The 27,594-nt window shown below is 37.3% G+C and overlaps 1 protein-coding gene across 1 annotated transcript in view; it reads right to left on the minus strand.

The window, feature by feature from the left end:
* The window catches only part of LOC131043612 (uncharacterized), a 75,683-nt gene that overhangs the window by 41,277 nt on the left and 6,812 nt on the right, over positions 1-27,594 (minus strand). Inside the window, exon 2 of the mRNA XM_057976840.2 lies at positions 18-39. Coding sequence (XP_057832823.1) covers positions 18-39 — 22 coding nt within the window. The remainder of the gene's footprint in view (positions 1-17; positions 40-27,594) is intronic.

The raw sequence follows: 27,594 nt of genomic DNA on the forward strand, positions 1-27,594 counted from the left end.
GAATTCAGTTAACTCACAACATCCTCATCCATAGGCTTGCTGCAAGAAAGAAAACAAAAGTTTTGATTAGAAAATAAGTCAAAGACATTTAACAAAACAGTTAAAATAGTTCCTATAGATTGCCACATGATAAAATAGTTAGAGTTATCATAAATTCAAAGATATTGAAATTGGACATCTTAGAGGTATGAAGTCCAAAACCCAGTGTCTATATACTTTTACAAGAGTCCCTGATAGAATTCTTACAAGTGTTTTATTGTTTTTCTCATAGCACAACAAATAACAAATACATTGAGTACTTAAAAGAAGGTACAAAAGCTCAATAAAACATATGGAAAAGTAGAACAGAGCAACATACTATAAACAGCCCCTCTCCAAGTTAGCATTAACTGTTGTTTTAAAACCCAACTGATCCAAATAATTTTAAATAGGATTTTTGAGCTCTCCAAGTTAACATTAACTATTGATTTAAACTTGTTGTGACTTTTTCACACATCACCCCATTGCAAATGGGGACCCCATTATATTCATGGTTGGAGAAACCTAGAAAAAGTGTTTCAAAGTTGCCTAAGACCCTCATCAGACCTTATTTCAGAGAGGACTATGGAGACCTCATAGTCTTGCTAAACAGAGTTATGGGCAGCCAGCAAGGTGCTCCTTTTGAACCATGGATGTACTATTTTATCCATGAGGTGATTGCTGGAGTTAAGATGATTAACTGAGCAAAGATCATAAGTGACAATTTAGATGATCAGTTGAGGAACCTAGAGAAAAACAGAACGTTTTATATGAGTTCCTATTTGATCTATTCCTTGGCCAAAACATATAGATACAGAGCCTTGTGTGTAGAGGAGTTGTTGGAAATAAAGAGAACCAGTTCGCTGTCTACAATTGTTATCCACAACTACACCTGGAGGAGAAGTTTCACTTGAAAAGGGTCAATGATGCATTCCCTATGCATATCACAAGAACTCTTCAGGGAGCTCTTCATCGGCGATTATCTCAAGAGTCAAAAGATTTGATCAGCAGGTTCGGGCATTGGTATATCCAATATCCCAGGTTCACCTACTTGAGGATCCAAGGATTCTCTGGACAACCATACAAACTGCCCATGTTCTTGTTGATGTCTTTTTTATGCACATGCGAACACAGAATAAAATACCAAGGTATCTTATCCTCTCTTGAACAAAGTTATTCGAATGCTGAAGATTTGCCTAAGGATCAATCGAAATAACTCCAAGGTTCTGGTATGTAGGGTCTCTACGTGTGGATAAGCTCTATTGGTTGATGTGATTATGCTGGATTCACAAAGGGACTTACGTTTGATTGTCTGAATGCTTGATTAGTTGGAACTTGAGTCCTAATTACTCACTGGGAGATGAAGAAATATCAAAAGCATAGGGTTTAGAGAATCTATTCTAGGACCTAAAATGTAAGAATATAGATGAAAGACTAGGTGGAGTCCTACTGGGCTAGGCCTCACCATCAAACTGAACAATTCGACACCAGCTCAGTGCAATCTTCTAAGAGAATTTTGAAGATGTTCAAATCATTTCCATCAAATACTAATCAGCATCCAAGTTAATGCATGAACAATGGACGTATAACAATTTGAAAAGCTCATTCAATGCTAGCTGACCACGCAAGGCTCACTTACAATCAGCAAGAGGCTAGTGGTATGGACTAGGCGGATTCCACATGAGTGCATTCAACAATTTTCTCCATTCAATCTAATTATCTACCATCTAATATGAAGATCCAACAAGAAACCATGCATATTGCAAGAAACAACACATTTCACCTTAACTTCAATGAAAAATGAAGTTTATTTACAATTAAGGCAACAATTTCTTGCCTTCTCTTCCTACTCAATTCTAATTCCTTATTCTACTGACTACTCACTACTGACTATTAGCTATTCTATTCACGAACTATTCACTATTGACCTTTTCAAATGAAGAGCTAGAGCTTTATTTTGAGCTCTTTACATTTCAATGGCTCGGATTGATTTTCAATCAATGGCTAAGATTACAAGATGAAAACCCTAATTAGGGTTTGATACATCAAACTCTTCTAGTCATTGATAAAATTACATTCAAAACAGGAGAACCAATAGGAAACAAGGGTAGGTACATCGGAGTTTGTGTCTGCATGCGTGACTCACTAAATCTGGACATTCTGATGTGGAGCCTTCTGATTGGAGGAACAATGACTGGGATGCCACCTTGTCTTGTGTTTGTGATTGGTCAAGGAACGTTGAGCAATATCTCTTGATACTCAATATGATGATGATGAGAAGAGGACTTTGATTAACTCTTCTGAAACTATCTACTTCTTCGATCATGTTCAACGTACCCTTGCGATGTCCTTGATTGATCCTCCTTGATGTAATAGTGTACCTCTCCTTGACTCTCTTGTGTTTGATGAGGCTTCTTCACTGTCAAGTCTTATTCTCTGGTAGCGTATCTCCCCTTGAAGTGTTTGTATGATCTCCTTTTGAGATCTTGTGGTTTCTTCATGTGATAGAATGAGGACCTTGAGGATAGCTTGCTCTATTGCTTGCAACTCCTTGAACTCCTCAAGTCCTTCAACTTAGAAGCACTTTGAGTCCTTTTCCTTGCATTTGAAGTATCCATGATGATAATGAAACTTGAAGAGGTCCTCCTCGTCCTGGCCTAATCTCCCTCCAACTGGATCTTGTTGACCTGAAAACAAACAAAAGATAGTGTTAAGTGCACATAATATATTCATTCTAGCATGGAGTTTCCCTCTTCAAACCATCAATAAGAAAACACTTGAATTAATTTTAGCTTAAAATTGAGAGGAAAGGACACCCCTTTCAAAGAGATTCACTTTGGTCCCTCAGAGAGGTACAGGAGCACAAATGGTAAATAAGGCTTAAGTTTTGATAAGGTTTCCACTTAGCTTACTTGTTTAAGTCATTTAAGCTTCAAATCATCTTGGGAAGAGACCTTGTGGGCTTTTTTCTTGAAATTGAGGGGAAAGGACATGCTTCTGAGAAATTCGCTCTTGTACCTTTGGAAGGGTCAAGAGCGAATTTGAAGCATAAACCTTAGGTCTTGGTGAAAACCTCAATGCTCTCACTTCATTGCCTTGGCTTTAAACTTCAACTTCCTTTCACATGAAGACATCACTAAATTGATCCCAAAGAAGGTCTAAGACTAAATTCGCTTTGGACCCTCTGCAAGGTACAAGGCTCTCAAAGAAATTCGCCCATGTCCCTTTGGAAGGGTCAAGAGCAAATTGGCTTTGCATGATCAATTCATCCTTCATTTTACTTTTGCTTTGACTTTGGTCTATGCTAGGAAGGCATCCTAAGGTTTTCCTTGCTCAAATTTGGGATCAAAGCACAATCCTTGGCAAATTCGCTTGTGTACCCTTGGAAGGTACATGACCCCTAGTGAAATTCGCTCCTGTCCCTTTAGAAGGGTCAGGAGCGAATTAGCCTCTTGGCTCAGTTCATAGACTCATCTTACTTCAATTTGCATTGATCTTCACCTTTCAATCCCTCTCTTCTGAAGATATCATTTATTTGACCCCCAAAAAGGCCTAAAAGAAGGATTTCGCTCTAGACCTTGGGCAAGGTACAGGCCTCAAGAGGAATTCGCTCTGGACCCTTTGAGAGGTACATGAGCGAATTAGCTTCTTTACTAGTTAAATTCACTTATTGCCTTCATTTCATCATTTTAGCCTTAGATTCCAACTCTTTCATATGAAGATATCATCATTTTGACTCCCAAGAAGGCCTAGAAGAGATTTCGCTTGGGTACCTCTGGATGGTACATGACCTTCTAAGAAAATTCGCTATGGACCCTTTGGAAGGGTCAAGAGCGAATTTGGCATTTTGCTCAATTCTTAACATTTGCAATTCACTTTAAGTCATTAATCTTCTTCCAATCGCCATGGGAGCAAGTTTTTATGGTCCAAACTAGGTGCAATAAGGGAAATCTAAGGAAATTCGCTCTTGTACCCTTGGAAGGGTCAGGAGCAAATTTGGCTTCATGGCTCAATTTTCATGATCCAATCTTGTTTGAATTCGCTCACAAGGCATAGATAGGTCGTCTTCTTCTCAATCATGACTGGGAAGCAAGGGTAATGGTCTAAGCTAAGACCAAGGGAGGAGATCTAAGGAAATTCGCTCTCGTCCCTTTGGAAGGGTCAAGAGCAAATTTAACTCTTTGGCTCAAATTCTCGAATATATCTTAAGTCTTCACGTTCAAGCCTCATGTCCTTGCTATTCTACTTTGTTTAGAACGAAATTCTTTCAATGCTTTGGGTGAAAAAGGGGGCCTTTGAAGAATTTCACTCTTGTACCCTTGGAAGAGTCAGGTTCGAATTTGGCTTTAGGGCTCAAATTCTTCACATTTCCTCGCTCAACTTCTTGTCAACTCACCTTCAAAGGCATGGATAGATCATTTTCTCTCACTCAAACCATGGGAAGAAGGTTCATGATCCAAACTAGGGGCAAGAGAAGAGTCTAAGGAAATTCGCTCCTATCCCTTTGGAAGGATCAGGAGCGAATTTTGCAATAATGCTCAAATTCTTGACTTTCTCTCCAAATTACCAAGTCTAAGTTTGTCCAAAGGCATCCCCAAGGGTGAATTCATGCTAATCTCTCTCAATTAATCATTCCAGAGTGAGATTTCATCCAAATTAGGAGGGCAAAAGGAGTTTAGGAGGAATTCGCTCTTGTACCTTTGGAAGGGTCAAGAGCGAATTTGGCCTTCTAGCTCAAATTCTTCATCTTGTCAAACTTTCAAGTCTAGACTATTGATGTTTTATAGCTTCGGTCGGAGAAGCCTCATATGTATAAGTAATGCATATTATCATTGATATGAATATATACATATTAATATATGTAATAATAATAAGTGTCATTATTATTATATATACGAATATCTATATATACATAATTTATATTTATTAATGATTATACAAATCGGAATATGAGCACCGTATCTATAAGAATCGATTATATTGATCATTTCATTTGATCAGTTTAAATTGACTCTCTACATGAAATAAATTCGATATATATTTATCGATGTGCATATCAACTTAAGTCCATCTCTTTTCAAAGACTATTATGGAAGTCGTTACTTACACGTAACAATAATGATAAACGATTTGAAGAATCGTTAAACTGCTAAACGATAAGAGGAATCGGTGTTTGATTATTAACCGAAAAAATAACGATTAGGTATCGTTGTCTTGCATAACCTTAGGTGTAGAGACATCTCAATGAAGAGACATGTCTCCACGTACCTTAGGTGTAGAGACATCTCAATGAAGAGACATGTCTCCACGTACGTGGAGGCATGTCTATTCATCGACATGTCTCCACGTACGTAGAGGCATGTCTGTCCATTGACATGCCTATATCGTAAGGTATACATCATGGTGCAGTTCAAGTTTAATAGGTAAGTACAGTAATTATAAGGGCAAGCCTTTTAGATATCGATCTGCTTCATTCAGCAGACTCCCATATATAAAACGCATTAAGTTTTGTTCCCTTCATATGTGCAGCAACCTGCACTCGAGTTCATTGTCATATAGTTTAGTAAGAACTAAATTATAAAAAAAAAACTATTTACATATCTAATCTGATCCAAACTTTCACATGGTATCAGAGCTAGTTTGAAGAAAAGATCCGATCAGATTTATAAAAGGGAAACAACCAAACTCCATTAAAAGTTCTAGATTTCTATATTCATCAACATAGTGAATGGAGTTATGCCTGAGGACCGACTTGAAGGAGCTACAAATTTTGTATCTTGGAAGTTTAGAACGATGCTCGCATTAAAGGAACATGAATTAAACACTCTTGTGGAAAAGGCCTTACCCATGCCTGATGAAGAAGACGAAAAACTCCTATGGACAAGAAATAATAATAAGGCTATGAAACTATTGGTGGATGGAGTAAAAGATCACATTGTTCCTATTATCTCAAAATTAGATACTACTTATCTAATGTTTTCAACACTAGAGAACATGTTTGAGATAAATAACACTAGTAGGGTTTTTGCTCTAAAACAGCAACTACACCACATCAAAATGAACCAAAGTGAAACTATCACTTCATATTTCATGAGGATAACGGAACTAAGAAACCAATTATCTACTATTGGCCACACATTCGATAGCAAGGAGTTGACTATGTTGGCACTCAACGGACTTCCCACTTCTTGGGAATCGTTTATTCAAGGAATTAGTGCTCGATCCAAACTCCCCAAATTTGATCGATTAAAGACTGATTGTATACAAGAAGAATCCAAATTGACCACTAGAGGGGCTGGAATTAACTCCCAAAATGAAGAAATGCAAGCCCTAAACTCTCAGTCTCACAAAAGAGGGAAGAGGAATAACTTCAAGAAGAGGAGAGGTAAAGACTCAACCAAGAAGCAATCCTTCAAACTGAAGAGGGACCTATGTAAAGTACAATGCTTTAGATGTGATAAATATGGTCACATTGCTATAAAGTGTCCTGACAGACCTAAGCCTCAAGCCTCGATTGTTGAAGTCAGTGAGCCCAACACAGACTCTAAAAGACTTGTATTCTACTCTGCTCTATCCACTCAAGTATCAACCAGCCTCAACACCTAGGTAATAGACAGTGGGGCATCTCGGCATATAACAGGATTCAAAGAGCACTTAGACACTATGATAGAAAAATCTGATGAGGAAGTCACAATTGGGGATGATTCAAACTTTGCATCTCTCCTTCACAAATTAGCTTAGGTATCCCTGTCACCATTGGAGTTCGACATGGTTGCCTATACAAACTTTGCATCTCTCCTTCACAAGCACTTATTCATGAATCTTCTAACACTTGTGAACTATGGCATAGAAGATTAGGGCATCTTCATTTTCATGCTTTACCTTCTATAGAGAAAATGGTGACAGGGATACCTAAGCTAATTCAAGAACATGAAGGAATCTGCAAAGGGTGTGCCTTAGGAAAAAATACCAAGGGCACATTTCATAATAGTGAAAGTAAATCCAAAAATGTATTAGAAATCGTTCGTTCTGATTTATGTGGACCCATGTCAGTACCCTCATTAGGAGGATTTTTGTATTATGTTATTTTTGTAGATGATTATTCTAGGAAGACATGGATATATTTTCTAAAGTGTAAAGAGTCTAATGAAGTCCTTAAAAGGTTTAAGGAATTCAAGGCTTTAGTAGAAAACATATCAAGTAAAAGTATAAAGACTCTTAGATCAGATAATGGGGGGGAATACATCTCTGAAAACTAAAAAATTTTGTAATAATGTTGGGATTAAGAGGGAGTTCACTGTTCCTTACAACCCTCAACAAAATGGGGTTGCAAAAAGGAAAAACAGAACTATAGTATAAGCAGCCAAAGCCATGATGCATGACCAAAACCTTCATACCTCATTCTGGATTGAAGCCTCTAGTGCTACTGTGTATATCCAAAATAGATGTTCACACTCCTTTCTTGATAACAAAACTCCTGAAGAAGCATTCATAGGAATAAAACCAGACATAGGTCACTTAAGAATTTTTGGTTGTCCTGTTTGTTGAGACATGGACCAGCTAGGACTCGAACCTAGGACCTTCCATATGCTGTTGGAGTGCTCTAGCATTTGATAATCATTGTGTTCAAATGACTTCATCTTGAAGTGGTTATATATCAACCTTTTGGCCTCAATTACCCTAAAGTCGGCTTGCATGTTAATTAAATAATGTTATATTGTCATTGTACATTTCCCGCATTAGACATTTGGGTCCAGCCCAATAGTCATTGAATTGTCTTTCCACGTTGCATTTGGGCCCAACCCAATAACATATGTAATTGCCTTTACACGTTACATTTGGGTCCAGCCCAATAATATATTTAATTGCTTCCCACGTTACATTTGGGTCCAGCCCAATAACAAATTTAATTGAGATAATACATGTGAATTTTAATTGTCATTTGACAACATTAAAATTCGATAATCAAGTATCCGAACTAGCTAACATTTTCAACACTCCCTCTTAGCTAGGGAGGATATTTGACATATGTCATGATCCATTCATGACTTTCATCTTGCATTGCCCACAAGGATGAATGTATAAGCTCTATAGAGTATACCTGCAATAAAAACACATAAATATCATGAACTCATTTCATGATGTCCATCTTGCATTGCCCGCAGAGGATGGATCCACCTTGCATTGCCCGCAGAGGGTGGAAGAGGTCTTACACCTTAGCCTTATCCCAGAGAAGGACACGTTGTCACCTTGCATTGCCCGCAGAGGATGACTCCACCTTGCATTGCCCGCAAAGGGTGGAAGATGCAGACTGAATTGCATCACTAAGATTGAGACTCCCTCTCAATCAATGTTGTGTTCTCCACCATTCCAAGCTTCTCTCTGAAGTACTCAAACTTCACTCGAGCTAGAGGCTTGGTGAGAACATCAGAAACCTGTTCATTAGTGTTGATATATTTCAGCTGGATGGCACCTCTCTGTACCATATCACGAATATAGTGATAATGAGTTTCCACATGTTTTGACCTGTCATGAAACACGAGATGATTAGACATTTTAATACAACTCTAATTATCACAATAAATAACAGTGCATTCCCAAGGTTCTCCAAACAACCCAGCAAGAAGCTTGCGAAGCCAAACTGCTTCTCTAGTTGCCACAATTCAAGCAATGTATTCAGCTTCTGCAGTACTTAATGCAACTGAGGACTGTTTCCTACTGGCCCAAGAGATCATAGTGGAACCCAAGCTGAAACATATTCCTGAAGTGCTTTTCTTGTCAGTAACACTTCCAGCCCAATCAAAATCAGAGTAGCCTTCCAAATTGATTATTGTGTTGATTGGATACTTCAGCCCATAGCCAATTGTTCCACGCAAGTATCTCAGGATGTGCTTGGCTGCCACCAAGTGAACATGCTTTGGCTCATTCATGAATTGGCTAAGTGCACTCACTGCATAGCAAATATCTGGTCTAATTAGATACATCAAGGATCCAATCAACTACCTGTACTCTGAAGGATCTGCAAAATCAGAGTTAGCTGCAGAAATACTCAACTTCTTCAAGTTAGTTTCCATAGGAGTAGACATAGGTTTACAATCCATCATACCAAAACTTTTCAATATATCAATAGTATATTTACCTTGACTTAGAATAATTTCATTAGGTTTTTGCCACACTTCTAACCCTAGAAAGTAATGCATTAGACCTAGATTCTTCATTTCAAATTCAGTAGCTAATTCTTTCGTACACCTAATAATGAGACTATCTTCACCAGTTAGAAATAAATCATCAACATATAGAACTAGAATTAGCATTTCACCATTAAATACTTTAAAGTAAATGTTAGGGTCAGCATCATTCTTATAAAATCCTAAACTGACTAAGTACTTATCAATTCTTTCATACCAAGCTCTAGGGGCTTGCTTGAGACCGTAGAGAGCTTTCTTCAATCTGCACACGAGTCTCTATTATGAATCTCATAACCTTTAGGTTGTTCAATATAGACTTCTTCCTCAATAGCACCATTAAGGAAGGCAGTCTTTACATCCATTTGATGTAATTTCCAACCTTTAGCTACAACAATAGCTATAATAGTTCTAATATAAATGTATCTAGCAACAGAAGCAAATGTTTCTTCATAATCTATGCCTTCCTTTTGAGAAAAACCATGAGCTACAAATCTAGCTTTATGTTTCTCTATACTACCATCAGCAGCATGTTTAATTTTAAACAACCATTTGGAAGAAACAACAGACTTACCTTTAGGTATAGGCACAACATCCCAGACATTATTCTTGATGATGGATTGATACTCTTCGTCCATAGCTAACTTCCATGCTTGTTGGTTCATAGCTTCTTCTATGTTGGATGGTTAAGCTTCAATGATGTTGCACATCATTGCAACATAGTTAGGGAGCTTCTAAAGTCTCTTACTTTCTTTGAAAGTGCCACTAGGAGCGACAAATTTTTCTGCATCTTGAATTGTGCTTCTAACCCAAAGTGGTCTTTTCTTGCTAACTACAATATCTAGAGGTCCATCAGTTGGAACCAAAGGCTCAGGAGGATCATCATGCTCAATAGGTTCAGGAAGCTCAATAGGCTCCCTTTGAATCTCAAGGTTAGTATTAATATCCATATCTTGATTATCATTAACTTCTTTATCATTATCAATAAGAGAACCTTCAGATTTCTTGAAAGCAATATTTTCTTCAAAGGTGACATCCCTACTTACCTCAATGTACCTTTGACCAGGAATGTAGATGCTAAATACCTTGGAAGATTCACTATATCCAACAAGGATACCCTTCTTCCTGGAAGGCTCTAACTTGGTCCTCTTTTCCTTTGGCACATGAACATAGACAGGACTTCCAAAGATCCTTAGGTAGCTGATGGTTTGACTCCTGTGAAAGCTTCCTCAAGAGTTATGTTCTTCAGGACACGATGAGGACATCTATTTTGAATGTACATATCAGTCTTGGATGCTTCAGCCCATAAGAAGGTCTGCAGGTCCTGATCTTGAATCATAGCTTTGGCAGCTTCAACAATGGTTCTATTCTTTCGTTCAGCTACACCATTTTGTTGAGGATTGTAGGGAACGCAAACTCCCTCTTAATTCTTGTTTTTACACAAAAGTCATTGAAGCTACTTGTGGTGTATTCACCTCCATTGTCAGATCTTAACACTTTAATCTTTTTACCAGACATATTTTCAGCTAGAGCTTTAAATTCTTTAAACCTACTTAACACTTCATCAAATTCTTTAGATTTTAGAAAGTAAATTCAAATCTTTCTAAAAAAATCATCTATAAATGTAACATAGTATAGAAATCCGCTAGGTGAAGGAACAAACATGGGTCCACATAGATCAGAATGAACAAATGTTAATTTTTCTTTAGCTCTACTTTCACTTTTATGAAATGGACTTTTAGTGTTCTTACATAATGCACAACCTTTGCAAGCATCATAATGAAATTGATTAAGTTTAGGCATACCTTTAACCATCCTTTCAAGTGAAGGAAGTGCCTGATAGTGAAGATGACCGAGCCTTCTATGCCATAACTCGCTAGATTTAGGAGCTTCATGAATGAGTGCTCGAATGGGGTTAGCTGAAAGCTTATACAAACTATCATATCTATTTCCAATAACACGAGTAGATTTAATACTAGATTTCTTAGGCCATGCAAGTACTTTACCCTCAGAAAATGCTATTTGATAACCTTTATCTTCTAGAGCAGAAATAGAAATTAAATTCCTCTTAATTCCAGGTACAAATAAGATATCACTAAGATGCAAAGACATGCCAGATTCTAAATTTAAAGAAGTGCTACCAAAACCTCTAACCGAATACTGAGCATCATCACCAATTACCACATGAAGGTTGGACTCTTTTTCCATCAAGTCTGAGAGATGCTCTCGATATCCCGTGATGTGTCTAGATGCACCACTGTTGATCAACCAAGTGTTGCTATCGGTTGGCACATTGCTGGACAAGGCAAAAATGAAGAGGTAGTTTTCATTGTCTTTTGAGTTTGCAACTTCATTCAGGTTGGCCTCTCCTTGCATTGGCGGGTTCTGACATTCTTTAGCATAATGTCCAAACTTGTCGCATCTGAAGCAACGAACACGTGAAAGATCCCTTGGCTTCTTCCTTGAATCGTAAGCAGGAGGTCTGAAGTCTCTATCTCTTTTGAAGTTGTTCTTCTTCCAATGACCTCCCTTTCTTCTAACATGCTAGCACATGTTGATCTCATCCATGAGAGCCTTTATGCATTTCTCTGGCAGCAAGGCGTGACTCCTCTTGAATGCAATCTGACTGGAGGCGATCGAAGGAAGGGAATTCAGCTCTTCCACTTATGCTTTGAATAAAAGGATCCCAAGAGTCAGGAAGACCAGGTCTGAAGTCTCTATCTCTTTTGAAGTTGTTCTTCTTCCAATGACCTCCCTTTCTTCTAACATGCTAGCACATGTTGATCTCCTCTATGAGAGCCTTTATGCATTTCTCTGCCAGCAAGGCGTGACTCCTCTTGAATGCAATCTGACTGGAGGCGATCGAAGGAAGGGAATTCAGCTCTTCCACTTATGCTTTGAATAAAAGGATCCCAAGAGTCAGGAAGACCATTCAAAGCAATCATGACAATATCCTTGTCCACAACCTCGCTTCCAATGGCGCTGAGTTGGTACTTCAATTCTGAAATCTTCATGAAGAAGGACATGACTGAATCACCTTTTCTCATTTTGACTTGAAGAAGCTGCTGCCTCAATGTAAATGTTCGGCTGATGTTGTTGATCTCATATATCCCTTCTAGATGTTTAAACATCTCTCGAGCTGTCTTCAATTTGGAGATGACTGGAACAAGATGATCCTTTACGGAATCAATAAGGAACTTCTTTGCTTTGAGAGCATTCTTCTTGAATTGCTTTAACTCTTCTGGATCCGAAGGTTCAGTCAAATCCATATCTTCCACAAACTGTAACAGCTCTAATTCTTCAAGGGCACAGAGGACATGAACCTTCCATGATGTGAAATTGAGGGCACCTTCAAGTCTATCCTCTACTTTTAGACCTGTAACCATCTTGCAAAACTATAAAACAGCAAACTGAAAGTGAAAGGCAACTAATAATCAGATTATTTGAATGAACCTAAAGCTCTGATACCATGTTAATTTTAAGCAATCAAATGTTAATTTAACCAATTAGATTATAATCAAATTGTGCATAAACAGTAACAGCAATAAAACACAAGACACAAGACACCAATACCCTGGGAAAACTTCCCTCTTGGAGGTGAAAAACCCGGCCTTTAAATGTGATATGTATTATCTCAAATGTAGACAGTTTACAAGGCAATGACTTATCTCAGATTATTGTTCAAGATATCGGTGATGAATGCAACCCTTCATTAACAGCAGATGATTAGGAGGAGCAGCAGATGTCTAGATTAGATTTGCACAAGAGACCTTATGAAGAACTTTGACAACTTCGCCACAATCAACCTTGAAGAGTTTGCACAATAGTATAAGCAGCCAAAGCCATGATGCATGACCAAAACCTTCATACCTCATTCTGGGCTGAAGCCTCTAGTGCTACTGTGTATATCCAAAATAGATGTTCACATTCCTTTCTTGATAACAAAACTCCTAAAGAAGCATTCACAGGAATAAAACCAGACATAGGTCACTTAAGAATTTTTGGCTGTCTTGTTTACATTCACATCCCTAAAGAGAAAAGATCTAAATTAGAACCCTCTGGGAGAAAGGGAATCTTTGTTGGGTATAGTGAAACTTCTAAAGCCTATCGGGTCTATATTCCAAGTCAAAAACAAATTGAACTAAGAAGGGATGTAATATTTGAAGAGGATGTTGCATTCAAAAGATCTAAGGATGTTAATGAAACAAAAGATGAATCCCCTCAATCCAGTGAAAAGGATCACTCCTCTAAGATTCAAAATGAGACTCACGAATCAATTGAAGGCAACACTCACATTGAACCTATGGACTATATGGTTGAACCTAGGGACACTAATGTGAAAAAGAAAAGACCACTATGGGCCAAGAAGATGATTGAGGAGGCTGAAAATTATGCAGCTACAAAAGGAACTTTCAGGGAAAGTAAAAGACCTAATAGATTCTCTAGCCACATTGCTCTAATGAGTGAAATCATTAATTCAGAACCTTCTACTGTTGAGGAAGCCTTTCAATATCAAGCCTGGAAAGAAGCCATGACAGAAGAGTATAAGTCTATTCTCAAGAATGATGTCTGGGACATTGTGCCTAGGCCTAAGAACAAAATCAGTAGTGTCTTCTAAATGACTTTTCAAAATCAAACATGTTGCGGATGGAAGTATTGAAAAATACAAAGCAAGGTTTGTCGCCAGAGGTTTCTCTCAGAGAGAGGGAATTGATTATGAAGAAACTTTTGCTCCTGTTACCCGATACACTTCTGTCACAGCTGTGATTGCTATTGTTGCGTCTAAAGGATGGAAAATCCATCAAATGGATGTAAAGACTGCATTTTTAAACGGTGTAACAGAGGAGGAAGTCTATTTGGAACAACTTGAAGGATTTGTAGTGCATGAACAACATTCTCATGTTTGCAAATTGAAGAAAGCCTTATATGGGCTCAAACAGGCTCCTCGAGTGTGGTATGAAAGGATAGATCACTATCTATCAGGACTCGGCTTCTCAAAGAATGATGAAAATCCGAATCTTTATTTCAAGGTAATAAATGAAGATATGTTAATTCTTATCCTTTATGTTGATGACTTATTAATAACAAGCAAAGAGCATCTTATCATCAAATGTAAACAAGAACTTGCAGCTGAATTTGATATGAAGGACTTAGAGCCTCTACACTATTTCCTCGGTTTAGAAGTGTGGCAGCAAATTGATGAGATCATTCTAAATCAAGGGAAATACACTATTGACAATGGACATTCTAAAAAGGTTTGGAATGATGGATTGTAAGCCTATGTCCACTCCCATGGAAACAAACTTACACAAATTAAGAGAAGCAACTGCAAGTTCTGAATCAGCAAATTCCACCCTCTATTGGCAGATGATTGGATCAATGATGTACTTGGTCAATACTAGACCAGATATTTGTTATGTTGTGAATGCACTAAGTCAGTTCATGTGTGAACCAAAGCAATTACATATAGTTGCAGCAAAACACATCTTGAGATATCTTCATGGAACAATTGGATATGGCTTAAAATATAAAAAATATAGAACTAAACTTATACAAACTCCGATTGGGCTGGAAGTGTGGTAGATCGTAAAAGCACATCAGGATGTTGCTTCAGTTTAGGATCAACCATGATATCCTGGTTTAGCAGAAAGCAATCTTCAGTTGCTCAGAGCTCCACAGAAGCAAAGTACATTGCGGCATCTATGGGAGCACGAGAAGCAATATGGTGGAGAAAACTCCTTGTAGGATTGTTTGGACAATCCTTAAGTCCTACTATTATCCACTGTGATAACCAGAGTTGTATAAAGCTTTCAGTAAACCCAGTATTTCATGACAGGTCGAAACATATTGACATACCTTATCACTATGTTAGAGACATGGTGGAGAGAAAGGTAATTCAGCTGAGATATATTAGTACTGAAGATCAAACAGCAAACATTCTCACCAAGCCTCTAGCCAAAACAAAGGTAGAACACTTCAAAGGTAAGCTTGGTATGGTTGAAATGTAAATTCTGAGTTTTGAGTCTCGGCATTATTATTGTACTAATATATTCTAAAGATGTTTAATATAAACTCCTTTTATCATTATGTGCACCTTTGTACATCATTAAAAAGTGACGACTTCTGAGTGATAATCACTTGTATTTCTAGTAGTTATTGGAAGGTGACGACTTTACAATAACTCTAATATCTATCATGATAGATATCATATGGTTGATATCTGTGAACATGTCATGATAGTGCATATCTCTTAGAACAATTTTTATCATAAGGTTGATATCCTAGAATTGTTGAGATATATCATGGTGGATATTAAGTGCTTAATATCTGTGAGTATGCCATGATTTTCATACATCCCTATGGTAGGCATCATATGGTTGATGCTAGTGCACATACCATATTGGACATGTTGGGTTCTGGTAAGTATCATAAGTGTTGATACTTGTAGACCTTTGCTCCTGATATCATATAATGATTTCTACTACACTATGTGTAGTTCTTCTATAAATACCTTGTAATCCTCCTCCCTAGCTAAGAGGGAGTGTTGATGTTTTATAGCTTCCATTGGAGAAGTCTCATATGTATAAGTAATGCAAATTATCATTGATATGAATATATACATATTAATATATGTAATAATAATAAGTGTCATTATTATTATATATACGAATATCTATATATACATAATTTATATTTATTAATGATTATACAAATCGGAATATGAGCACCGTATCTATAAGTATCGATTATATTGATCATTTCATTTGATTAATTTAAATCGACTCTCTAAATGAAATAAATTCGATATATATTTATTGATGTCCATATCGACTTAAGTCGATCTCTTTTCAAAGACTATTATGGAAGTCGTTACTTACACGTAACAATAATGATAAATGATTTTAAGAATCGTTAAACTGCTAAACGATAAGAGGAATCGGTGTTTGATTATTAACTAAATAAATAACGATTAGGTATCGCTGTCTTGCATAACCTTAGGTGTAGAGACATCTCAATGAAGAGGCATGTCTATTCATCGACATGTCTCCACGTACGTGGAGGCATGTCTGTCCATTGACATGCCTATACCGTAAGGTACATATCATGGTGCAGTTCGAGTTTAATAAGTAAGTACAGTAATTATAGGTCCAGTTCGGTTTATAGTGTGTGCGATATGGAGATGATGGCGAGAAATCAACAAACCCTACCATGTAGATTGTTTTTTGTTTTCTCAAAACTTAAAGAAATCAGCAAACCCTACAATGTACATTTTTTTTCAATGTTTGAAAAAAAAAATGTACAATGTAGGGTTTGCTGATTTTTTTATGTTTTGAAATGAAAAAAACAATCTACATGGTAGGTTTGCTGATTTCTTTGAAAAAAATGAACACAAATTCTATTACATTGATTTGTGTATCAAAATCAAAACATTGCCATTATATTTTTTTTTGTATTAATTTATAGTTTAACAATGCACAAATATTCTTTTTTTTTTTGTAATTGTCTTATTCCAGCAACCTTCAACTTTTGAAAACAATGTCTAGTTCCACTCCTCCTCGCAGAACAATCCCAGGTAGAAAAGATCCAGCTTGGAAATATACTAAACCTTTTACCGAGCAAAAAAGAGGAGAGGCGAAATGTAAATTTTGCAAAACAATCTTTCATGGAGGCATAAATAGATTGAAATACCACCTTGCCGGCATACATGGCCATGATGTAGACCCTTGCAAACTAGCACTTCCTAAGGCTATTCATGAGTGCCAAGTGCTATTAGAGACATTTGAGACTCGAAAAGAAATAAAGAAGAGGCAAAGGGAGGAGATGGCTCAGGCTAGCATTGGTTGTGTCAGAGAGGCTTCTTCCATGCCTCCATATCGTCCTAGTGCGAGTGCTTCTGTTGCCGGTAGTGCCAGTGCTAGTGGGATTTTCAATGCAACCATTGGTCCTAGAATTCGTAAATGTAGGATGGATTCATATTTTGAGCCACGCACTACTCCTAGTGCCCAACCTTCACTTGAGAGCATGGGTTGGAACAAAGAGGTACACGATAAGGCTAAAGGTGCAATTAGAAGATTTTGGTTTTATTGCAATATTCCATTCTTCACAGCCAGGTAATTCCTTTTAGTTTTTATTTGATTGTTTTAAATTTTTAAGTTTTTAAGTTTTTAATATTTTTAGTTTGTTTTGTCTAATATTTACACTTGTCTTATTTAATTTATTTGTGATAGGTCTCCTTATTGGCAAAGCATGGTTGATGCCATCAATATTTGTGGGGCAGGTTTCAAAGCCCCTTCTAATTCCGAGTTAAGTGGCCCAATTTTGACAGAATCAGTGGCTAATGTAAAAGCCACATTAGAGGTTCAGCAAGAGATATGGAAGAAGAAGGGTTGCACCATCATGACTGATGGTTGGACTGATAGGAGAAATCGAACGCTCCTAAATTTTCTTGTTTCTTCAGCAGGTGATTGAATAACTTGAATTTTATTTGATGATTCGTATTTTATTTTTTATTTGAGATTTATTGAATGATCATTGATCACTTATTTTGCTTTGTTTTCAAATTTCAGGTGGCACCATGTTCATGTAGTCCATTGATGCTTCCACACATTCTAAAAATGCCACTTACCTATGTGAGGTTATAGAGGTCATATATAAAGTGGGTGAGGAGAATGTAGTACAAGTGGTGACCAATAATGCAGCAAATTATGTTGCTGCAGGTAAACTTTTGATGGAGAAGCACCCATCTATATTTTGGTCTCCATGTGTCACCCATTGCATTGACCTCATGTTCGAGGACATTGGTAAGATTGCATGGATCAGGACATGTGTAGAGAAGGCAAAAAATATTTGCAAATTTGTATACAATCATGCATGGATCCTTATAACTTAATGAGGCAATACATGGGGCAAAAGGAGTTGGCTCGTCCTGAAATCACTAGATTTGCTACTAACTTCATCACACTGCAATCTTTGATTCAGAGTAAGGCAGCTTTGAGACGTATGTTTGTTGGTGAGGAGTGGACTTCCTCATACTATGCTACGAGTGTTGCAGGAGTTGATGCAGCAGATTGCATTTTTGATGAGCCAGGATTTTGGACCCCTTGTGCTAAGATTGTGAAGGTAAAATTTTTAAGCATTCTACATTATGTTTTAAGTTTTAACTTTTTATTTTTATTCGTATTTTTCTTTTATTTGCTTATTTTCATTCACAATTTCACACTTACATTAACTGATATCGGATATTGTTTCACAATATTTGCAGTTCATTGAGCCCTTGGTAGTTCTCCTACGTGTTGTTGATGGGGAGAAGCCCGCAATGGGCTACATATACCAGGGCATGGATAGGGCCCAGGAGGGCATCAGATCTACCTATGAAGGGGATGAGAGTAAGTATCGTCCCATTTGGGATATCATTGATAGGAGATGGCAGGCCAAGCTTCACAAGCCCCTTCATGCAGTTGCTTATTACCTCAATCCGACATTCCATTTTGCGCCCTGATTTCAAGGCGGATGAGGAGGTTCTTAGTGGGCTCTACTCAATGATAGAGTGAATGTCGCCTGGTCATAGTAGTAGTATAATCTAGGAGCTAGAGGCCTTTTCTAATGCAGAAGGGGAGGTCTTCTGTCGTCAACTTTGCCAAGAAAATCGGACAAAAAAGCAGCCAGGTAAAATGTATATTTTAAGAAATTAAGAGCATAATTTTAATTATATGTTATTCAATTTATTATTAATAATTAAATGAGGCTGATTTTTTTTCCTTTTTCTCATCTAAGATAAGTGGTGGCAGATCTTTGGTCCTAAAACACCAAATCTTCAACGGGTAGCCATTCGTATTTTGAGCCAACCATGCAGTGCTTCCAATTGCGAGCGCAATTGGAGAATGTTTGAGCACATACACTCCAAGAGGCGCAATAGACTATATGTGGAGAGGTTGAATGATCTAGTCTTTGTTCATTAAAACCTTCGTCTTAGACAAAAACAAGTTATGGACCATGACACCACCCTGATTACACTAGAGGAGGTTGATCCAGAATCTAAGTGGATCAGTAGCATAGTCTTTGTTCATTATAACCTTCGACTTAGACAGAAACAAGTTATGGACCATGACACCACCCTAATTACGCTAGAGGAGGTTGATCCAGAATCTAAGTGGATCAGTGAGGCTACAGATCCTATCTTTAGTGATGACGACTTAGATTGGATCGACCAGGTAGATAGAGAGGCTGAGGCTGTAGCCATGGCAGAGGAGGAGGTTAGAGCGCAAGCAGAGCCAGAGCCAGAGCTAGAGCCAGACATAGCTGATGTTGGTGAGGGTAGATTGGAGTCACGGGCAGACAGTATGGCTGCTGACGCATCTAGGACCTACCTTAGACGCCTTCGTAGGAAGGACCCAAGCTCCTCTGAACCATAGACTTGTAGTTGTTTTACTTTTGATATATGTGTGGAACTGGAACATTTGAATTTTGATGTCATGGATTTCATATTCGATGAGTTTGTAATATTTTTACATTTGACACTATTTATATATCTAAGATTATTGGTTGCTATTTCCTTCGGCTACAATTTGCGATTAGACTAATGTGATCGATGTATACTTGTGTATGTGATCAAATTAACTTCTACTTGATGATGTTATTGTGTATTTAAGGTTTGCTTAATAAAGGGTGCATGAAACAAGTTTTAAATCCTTAAAAATCGCTAAATTTCTTGGGTTTTTCACTTTGCCGAAACTTGGCCGATCTAAGTCCCGAGTCCGAGTCTCATTTCTATGCTTAAAACCTTGCATGGTCCATAGTTTCTAGGTTTACACTTCTCGGCTCCACTTACCTTGATTGATGACTGCTTATAGGGTTGTAACCTTAGAAAAACCAAGTCGCCAACATCAAATGTCCTTTCAGTCCTTCTTCATTCAGCATATATCTTTTGTTGGTTTTGTGCTTGGTGCAGATTATCTTTAAGTGTATTCATAATGTCCACATTTTGCTGCACAAAATCTTTGGCCCCTAGTACACAACTTCCACAGAGGATTAAAATTCCAAATGAGGTTGCCTTATACCCATACAAGTGTTGAACACTACCAGATGTTGAGAGGGGGGATGAATCAACATGTACTAAAACCTGGATCAAACTAAAACAAGTATTAAACCATAATATTCATTCAACATGTGCATGAAAGTCAACAACAAAAACAGCAAATGCATTCACACAAGAACACCAAGATTTTTATGTGGAAAACCCAAACTGGGAAAAACCACGATAAGATTCAAACTCACAATATATGTGTTTACAATGGTTTTAGGCCATAGGCCAGGGAGCTCACTGCTCCGGACTTCCAAACTAAGGCACACTGCCTCAGAGCAAGATACAAAAGGACTTGCTCAACTAAAGAACACTTCTTCAAGGCAAGATACAAAACATATATCCAAATACAATAGGAATAAAAGATTGAACTGCATAGGAGAGTGGCATCTATCAATATGCAAATAACAGTTCACTAATTAATATTCATCTGACTCAATCTGCACTGTAACACTTTCATACCTCTATTTTGCTTTAAACTTGCATCACATATCTTACTACATCATCTCCATATCGCACACACTATAACCCAATTATATCTGCACTATATATACCAATCGAATCATCAATATTCTTAATGAAGTCTACCTAAAGAAGATGTAACATGTATATTTACCATCGGCCCAAAAAAGAGACATGTAGAGACCTACACCGAGTTGGCACACCTTCCAAGATATCTCCAAAAGGATTATATGTACACCACACACAACCGCTCACATAAGACATCTTCTCATCATACACAAACTCTTAATCCGAAACAAAACTAAAATAAGCAGATCACCATAAAAGAAGTTAAGACACTCTAAGAACATGACCCAATGATCCATAACATCCTTACAGCACTAGCAAGATGATGAATGCAACGCATTCCTCTGAAATATTAGAAACTGCACAAACTCTACACTTATCCATCTAAACTCAACTCTGCACTGACCGAACCAAACAAAATTCACATATACTCCGAAAACATGTCATGCTAACCTTATTTGCCATCTAAAACACCTTCAGATAGATTCTAACCATCTGCATAACATTTGGTTCATATATACACAATCTATGCTCAAATGGACCACTCTGTACACAACTAGACTACATCTAGACCAGAGAGTTGACATCAATGACAATCAAATTAACATATTTGCAACAATCTCCCCCTTTATCATTGATGGCAACACTTGTTCCAACACATATCCTTCCGAATACAAAAATTTCTCTAAATTCAAAGCTTCTCCCCCTTTGACATCAAAGACAAAGTGTACTCTAGTACTATACAATGAATGTGTTCCCCCTATGTTCAACACTCATCAGCAAAAAAGCTCCAAGAAAATTTTTACACAACAAAAAAGAAGACCTTACCAAAAACTCATCTACGCATTTTGTAAAGTAGGGGCAATGATATCTTTATGAATAACTTTTAATTTTGTCCAAGCAAAACTCCAATCAACTTCCACAAAGGTTAGAACTTTGATCTACCTCTCCATCTCCAGAATAATGTGTTCTACAACATCACAACTTGCCGAGACAGATACAGATGCACATATGATTGAGAATCTTTCACCATGCTAGAGAGATGCATGTAAACAATGTCCCTTGGTCTATAAAAATCTTTCTTCACATTTTATATTTGCTCCAATAGCCTGTTCATCTACTTATATAATTGTTCTATCTCTATTCTCCCCTTTGCATCCTCGTCATTTCTCAAATCAATTGCCTTGGACGCATCCAAGATTTTGGCTTCAAGGACACCAATTTCCTTCCGAGTCTTGCTTGTGGACTTGGACCAAGAGTGACAAAACTTGAATCACGCTATCCACTCTGCTCAAATGTTGCAATGTTGTCCTTCAGACAGTTGTGTGTCTCTGCACACTTATTCATTAGCCACTGCAATATGTTATCCATCAATCTCTTCTCCACAATATTTGCAATCTTTGTTTCAAAGCCCGAAGCTTGTCCCTTCAGTTCTTCTAATAAATCTCTTAATTGGTCCTCATCAATTTGAACATCTAGATGTTTCTCATGGAGAAACTTCATCATATCTTCAATCAATTCTCTAGACACAAAACTTTTTCTTTTGGCTTTTAGATGTAGAGCATCACCCAATTGAAGCATTTGTCGAGGTGATAGCATGTCTAGACCCAATCTTCCTTGCGTTACCAGTACTTGTAGTAGCTCAGATGTTATACCAAGTTCAATAACCATTTTCAGCTTGACTGACTCAGAAACATTAGAATATTCGGCCACACATGTTTTCTCAGTCTCTTTCCCTTTGTCTAGAATAATTTGAACTTTCTTTAAACAAGCCTCATCCTTCTTTCCTCCTTCAGCAGTTGTCAATTTTATTCTATCATGTGTCTTACTTATTTCAACATTTTCCTCTGCAGTCATCTCTTTGCTAGCATCCACTGGTATATCCATTGTATCATCTGTTAACTGATTTACATCATTCTAATTCTCAGGTACATTCTCCTGACCAATGACCTCAATATTTTGTTGTCCTATGACATCTACCGTCTCCTGTTCATTTTTTTGTTCTTCTTCATTAATGGGAACTTGGTCAAATTGTATTTGACAATCTAGAATTGCTTCTAGTTGACCTGTGTCAATTCTTTGATCTCCTACTTCCTTTCCAAGAGCAAGTGCACTGCCACTAGATTCACCAATACTCAATCCTCTATTTGTCTTCTCTGGAGAAGAAGACAGACTTCACTACCTCTATTGCAACTTCAGCAGCAATATCATCTGATTGCCTAATGATCCTCTTAATGTCCTTAGGGTCTTCACCCATTATCAAATTTACTCTTTCTTTCTTTTAGAATCTTTTGTTAAGCATTTGTTGAATTTTGCCTCCAACAACTTTTGATAAAGGACTACAAACCTTGTCAATAGCGGCAATCCCAATATCATTCTCTTTTGATACGACCTTCTTTCTCCTCTCTATTAGGGCTGCATATAAAATTTTATGAGCATTATCTTGAATATCACACAGATTCTAGTTATAGATGATCATGTATCTAATTACTGCTTTCTCAATTATTTCTTTATCAACCAGCCAAGATTCATCATGGGCATCCACAATATAATCCAAAGATTTGTATTCACAAATTGCATTAACAAGGCTATCTAAATTGAGAGGTTGATAATGTGGATCTACCTCTGGTTCTTCTTTCTTTGCTCCTTTCTTCTAAATCCTCTTCTACAGCTCATTCTTCTTTTCAATGGATGTCTATCCTCTTTTCTTCTTTGCAGGGGATGCAATGTCTTCTTCTTTTATATCCTCTTGGTCCTAGGACTAATAATTAACTTTTCTTTCTTAGTTTCTTCTTCACTGCTGCTCTCAATCTCTTCAACTTCAACTTCCTATATGTTTAGCTTTCCTTGTGCTTTTGCCTTCTTCCTCAGTGCCTTCTTCTCACTAGGTACAGCCCTGGCAGGAGAACCGAAGGAACTCGATCACAATGCAAACACAAATCTTGTCATTCTCTATCCATAGATCTCTACAACTCTGGGTAAGCCCATATCCTAGATCTCTACATCCTCTTATTAAATCCCTTGTTGGACCTCTCATCTTTCAGCTTTGCTTCAATTTCCTCCACAGTTCCAAAATGAGGTTCATTAGGGTCTCTTTCCAACCCACTTATTTCGAGAATCCATGCAACTCGCAGTTCAACTGTCATAATGTAAAAAATTATCTTTGCTTACCCAAAAGGTAAACAAATCTTTGTACTTTCGGACCAGATCTAAAGGAAATATTTCCATCTCTTGCAGTGTCAACTGGAAATCTTTAAACCAACCACCAAATGTTCTTCTATATGACTTATCATCCATACTAAAACCCTTAACATACTATCCAATCTGCGCTTCGATAGGTGTACACTTTTCCCATACATGATTGTCCCTTTCGAGAAGCTCATTCATGTACATAAAAGCAAGGTAAATGATCAAGGAACCATATATTTAAATGGGTACTTATTTTTCCTTGTATTGTCCAAGTTATCCATCAGTTGTTCCAACATCAATTCACATAGGTCAAATGATTCTACACACACCACCATTCAGAACACGATATGAATTGCAATAGCAATTGTAGAACCCTCTCAATTCTAAAAATAAACTTTGTATGCTATCCCTTTGGTTGCATACTTCACTCCTAGATCCCTGATATCTTCGACGGTCATTGCTCGTTTATCTAATATTGAACTAGTCAATTCTATAACAATATTATTTTCACCGATTTCTTACCAAAATGGTGCCATTCGCACAAACCAATCAAAGCCCTAATATCATTCTTCATGATTTTGTAGGGTTTGTCTAAATATATGGTGTCTCCACGAATGCAGCTTAGAACAATCTTAATCCACTTAGTATCATAGATAAAATCAAGAAATACCCTCCAAATATTTAACCTTGACTATGAAATATTCTTATATTGGCTCTTAAGGGTAATTGAATCATCTTCCGTCATATCTTTCCAAAGATCATTGAATTTTGAGTGACTCGCCTCTTCCATTTCAGCATGGATACATGCCCTAACATCTTCGGTATACAACCAGTAAAGTGGAACCTTCAAAAATACACCTTCTTTATCTTTGACAATTGCCACATACGGATATGGCTTGAGAACAAATCATGGCTTTAGCTCAGGATCAACAACAACTGGAATCAACATCTTTATGGCAACTAGGGTTTGCTTCCGACTAACGCTTCAATCGCACTTGATCACACAGAAACTCTCTTTGAACAGGGGCTCTCGAAATAGCAATTCACAAGTGAACAAATGAGCTCAAAAGTCCCACATACTTAATGACAATCATTAATGCACTAATACTGACATACTTCAAAAAGCTAATAAATAAACTGTTTTTTGTTACTTTTCTCACTTAACTGTATTTTGGACCAATCAAGTCATTCGAAATCCTCCAGAAATGATTTCTTTAACTATGTTATGCTGAAAGCACTTCAGCATCGAACTGTATGGGGGCTCTTAAGATCTTCTTTCAACTCTCCCCCTCAAACCTAGCTATCTTTATCAAATTCCGAAAGAGGGCTCAGCACCCACAGTAGGTGCGAATTTATCTTCAATCTTCTCTTCAACCTTATCTTCTGATTTCTTTACTCAAGTCCTCTTCATTTTCTCCTTCTAATTGATATCAATTTTCTTTGTCGAACCATTAGACTTCTCAATCCTCCTTCTTCAATGTTTTGCAATATGTCCCATCTTGTAACAATTATGACATACCGAGCCTTGTTGAGATACACCACCATTCATTCTACCATTACCAGTTCTTTTGAATCTTCTATTTGTCCTACATACAACAACTTTGTGCCCATATGCATTGTAAACATAACATACTCCATTGAAAGATTGAGCATAGTTCATATTTCTATATCCATCCACATTATTCTACTTCTACATTCAACAACCTTATGCCCAAACTTATTGCAAGAATAACATCTTGTATTAACAGATTGATTTTTAATCTAACTTTTGCATTGACTAGCTCTATGTCCAAATTTATTACATGAAAAACAATTACCATTAAACGAGTATCTGGATGTAGCTGGAGAAAACCTTTTGTCATTCTTCATGTAGTTTCGGACTAGAATGAAATTATGTTGATTCTAATCAGTATCCTTGACCTTTTCCTTTCCTTTGTCTTTAGAACTTTCACCTTTCTCAAAACCAAGCCCATCTTTATACTTATTCTACTTCTGAGCACTTAGCATGGCATCAAGTACTTCAGTTCCACATTTTAGCTTCAAATCTTTGTCAATTTGTTCCTTGGCATCTTTCAGTTCCTTCCTCAATTTACGTACTTCCTTTTCAAGTCCGGTACATTCTTTAGTTTTGCTATTTAGCTTTGTGTCAAGATCATCCATACCTTTCCTTCCTCCATCAAGTAGCTTTCTCAAATAGGCAACTTTGTCTTCAGCCTTTTTGCACATGAATCCGCTTTCATCCAGATCTACCAAAGCGGATCCCAATTCTCCTTACATATCAACAACACCTTCAACTTCCCAGCCATGTTGTTCCAGAGCATCCATATCCTCAAATTCAAACATGGTGTTCAAATCTCAGATCTACCTCAATGGTTAAACTGTCTCTTCAAGAACCAAAAGCTCTAATACCAATTGTTGAACACTACTGGATGTTGAGGGGGGGGTGAATTATCATGTACTAAAACCTTGATCAGATTAAAACACTTAAACCATAATATCCATCAACATATGTGTATGAAAGTCAATTACAGAAACAACAAATGCATTCACACAAAAACACCAAGATTTTTGCACTGAAAACCCAAACTAGGAAAAACCACATTGAGATTCAAAGTTACACTATATATAAGTGTTTACAATGGTTTTAGGCCATAGGTCAGGGAACTCACTACTCCAAACTTGCAGACTAAGGCACACTGCCTCAGAGCAAGATACAAAAGGACTTGCTGAACTAAAGAACACTTCTTCAGGGCAAGATACAAAATATCTGTCCAGATACAATAGGAATAAAAGATTGAACTGCATAGGAGACCGGCATCTATCAATATGTGGATAACAGTTCACTTATTAATACTCATCTAACTCAATCTACACTATAACACTTTCAGACCTTTGTTTCGCTTCAAACTCGCATCACATATCTTACTACATCATCTCCATATCGCACACACTATAACCCAACTGATCTACACTATATATACCAACCGGATCATCAATATTCTTCATGAAATTGGCCCGAAGAAGATGTAACATGTATATTTACCATCCACCCATAAAAGATTCATAAAACTAATGCGGAAAGCAAAAGAGATGTGTAGAGACCTACACCGAGTTGACACACCTTCCAAGATATCTCCAAAAGGATTCTATGTACAACACATGCAACCGCTCACATAAAACATCTTCCCATTGTACAAAAACTCTTAATCCAAACCAAAACTAAAATAAGCGACCACAAAAGAAGTTAAGACATTCTAGGAACATGATCCAATGATCCATAACATCCTTATAGTACTAGCAAGATGAGGAATGCGTGCATCCCTCCACAATATTAGAAACTGCACAAACTTTGCACTTATCCATCTAAACTCAACTCTACACTGACCGAACCAAACAAAATTCACATATACTCCATAAACACATCATGCTAACATTATTTGCTATCTGAAACATCTTCAGATAGATTCTAACCTTCCACATAACATTTGGCTCATATATGCACAATCTATGCTCAACTGGACCACTCTCTACACAATTGGACTACATCCGGACCAGGGAGTTGACATCAATGGCAATCTGAATAGCATATTTGCA

This window comes from Cryptomeria japonica, chromosome 1, assembly GCF_030272615.1.
Source record: "Cryptomeria japonica chromosome 1, Sugi_1.0, whole genome shotgun sequence".
NCBI classification, from domain to species: domain Eukaryota; kingdom Viridiplantae; phylum Streptophyta; class Pinopsida; order Cupressales; family Cupressaceae; genus Cryptomeria; species Cryptomeria japonica.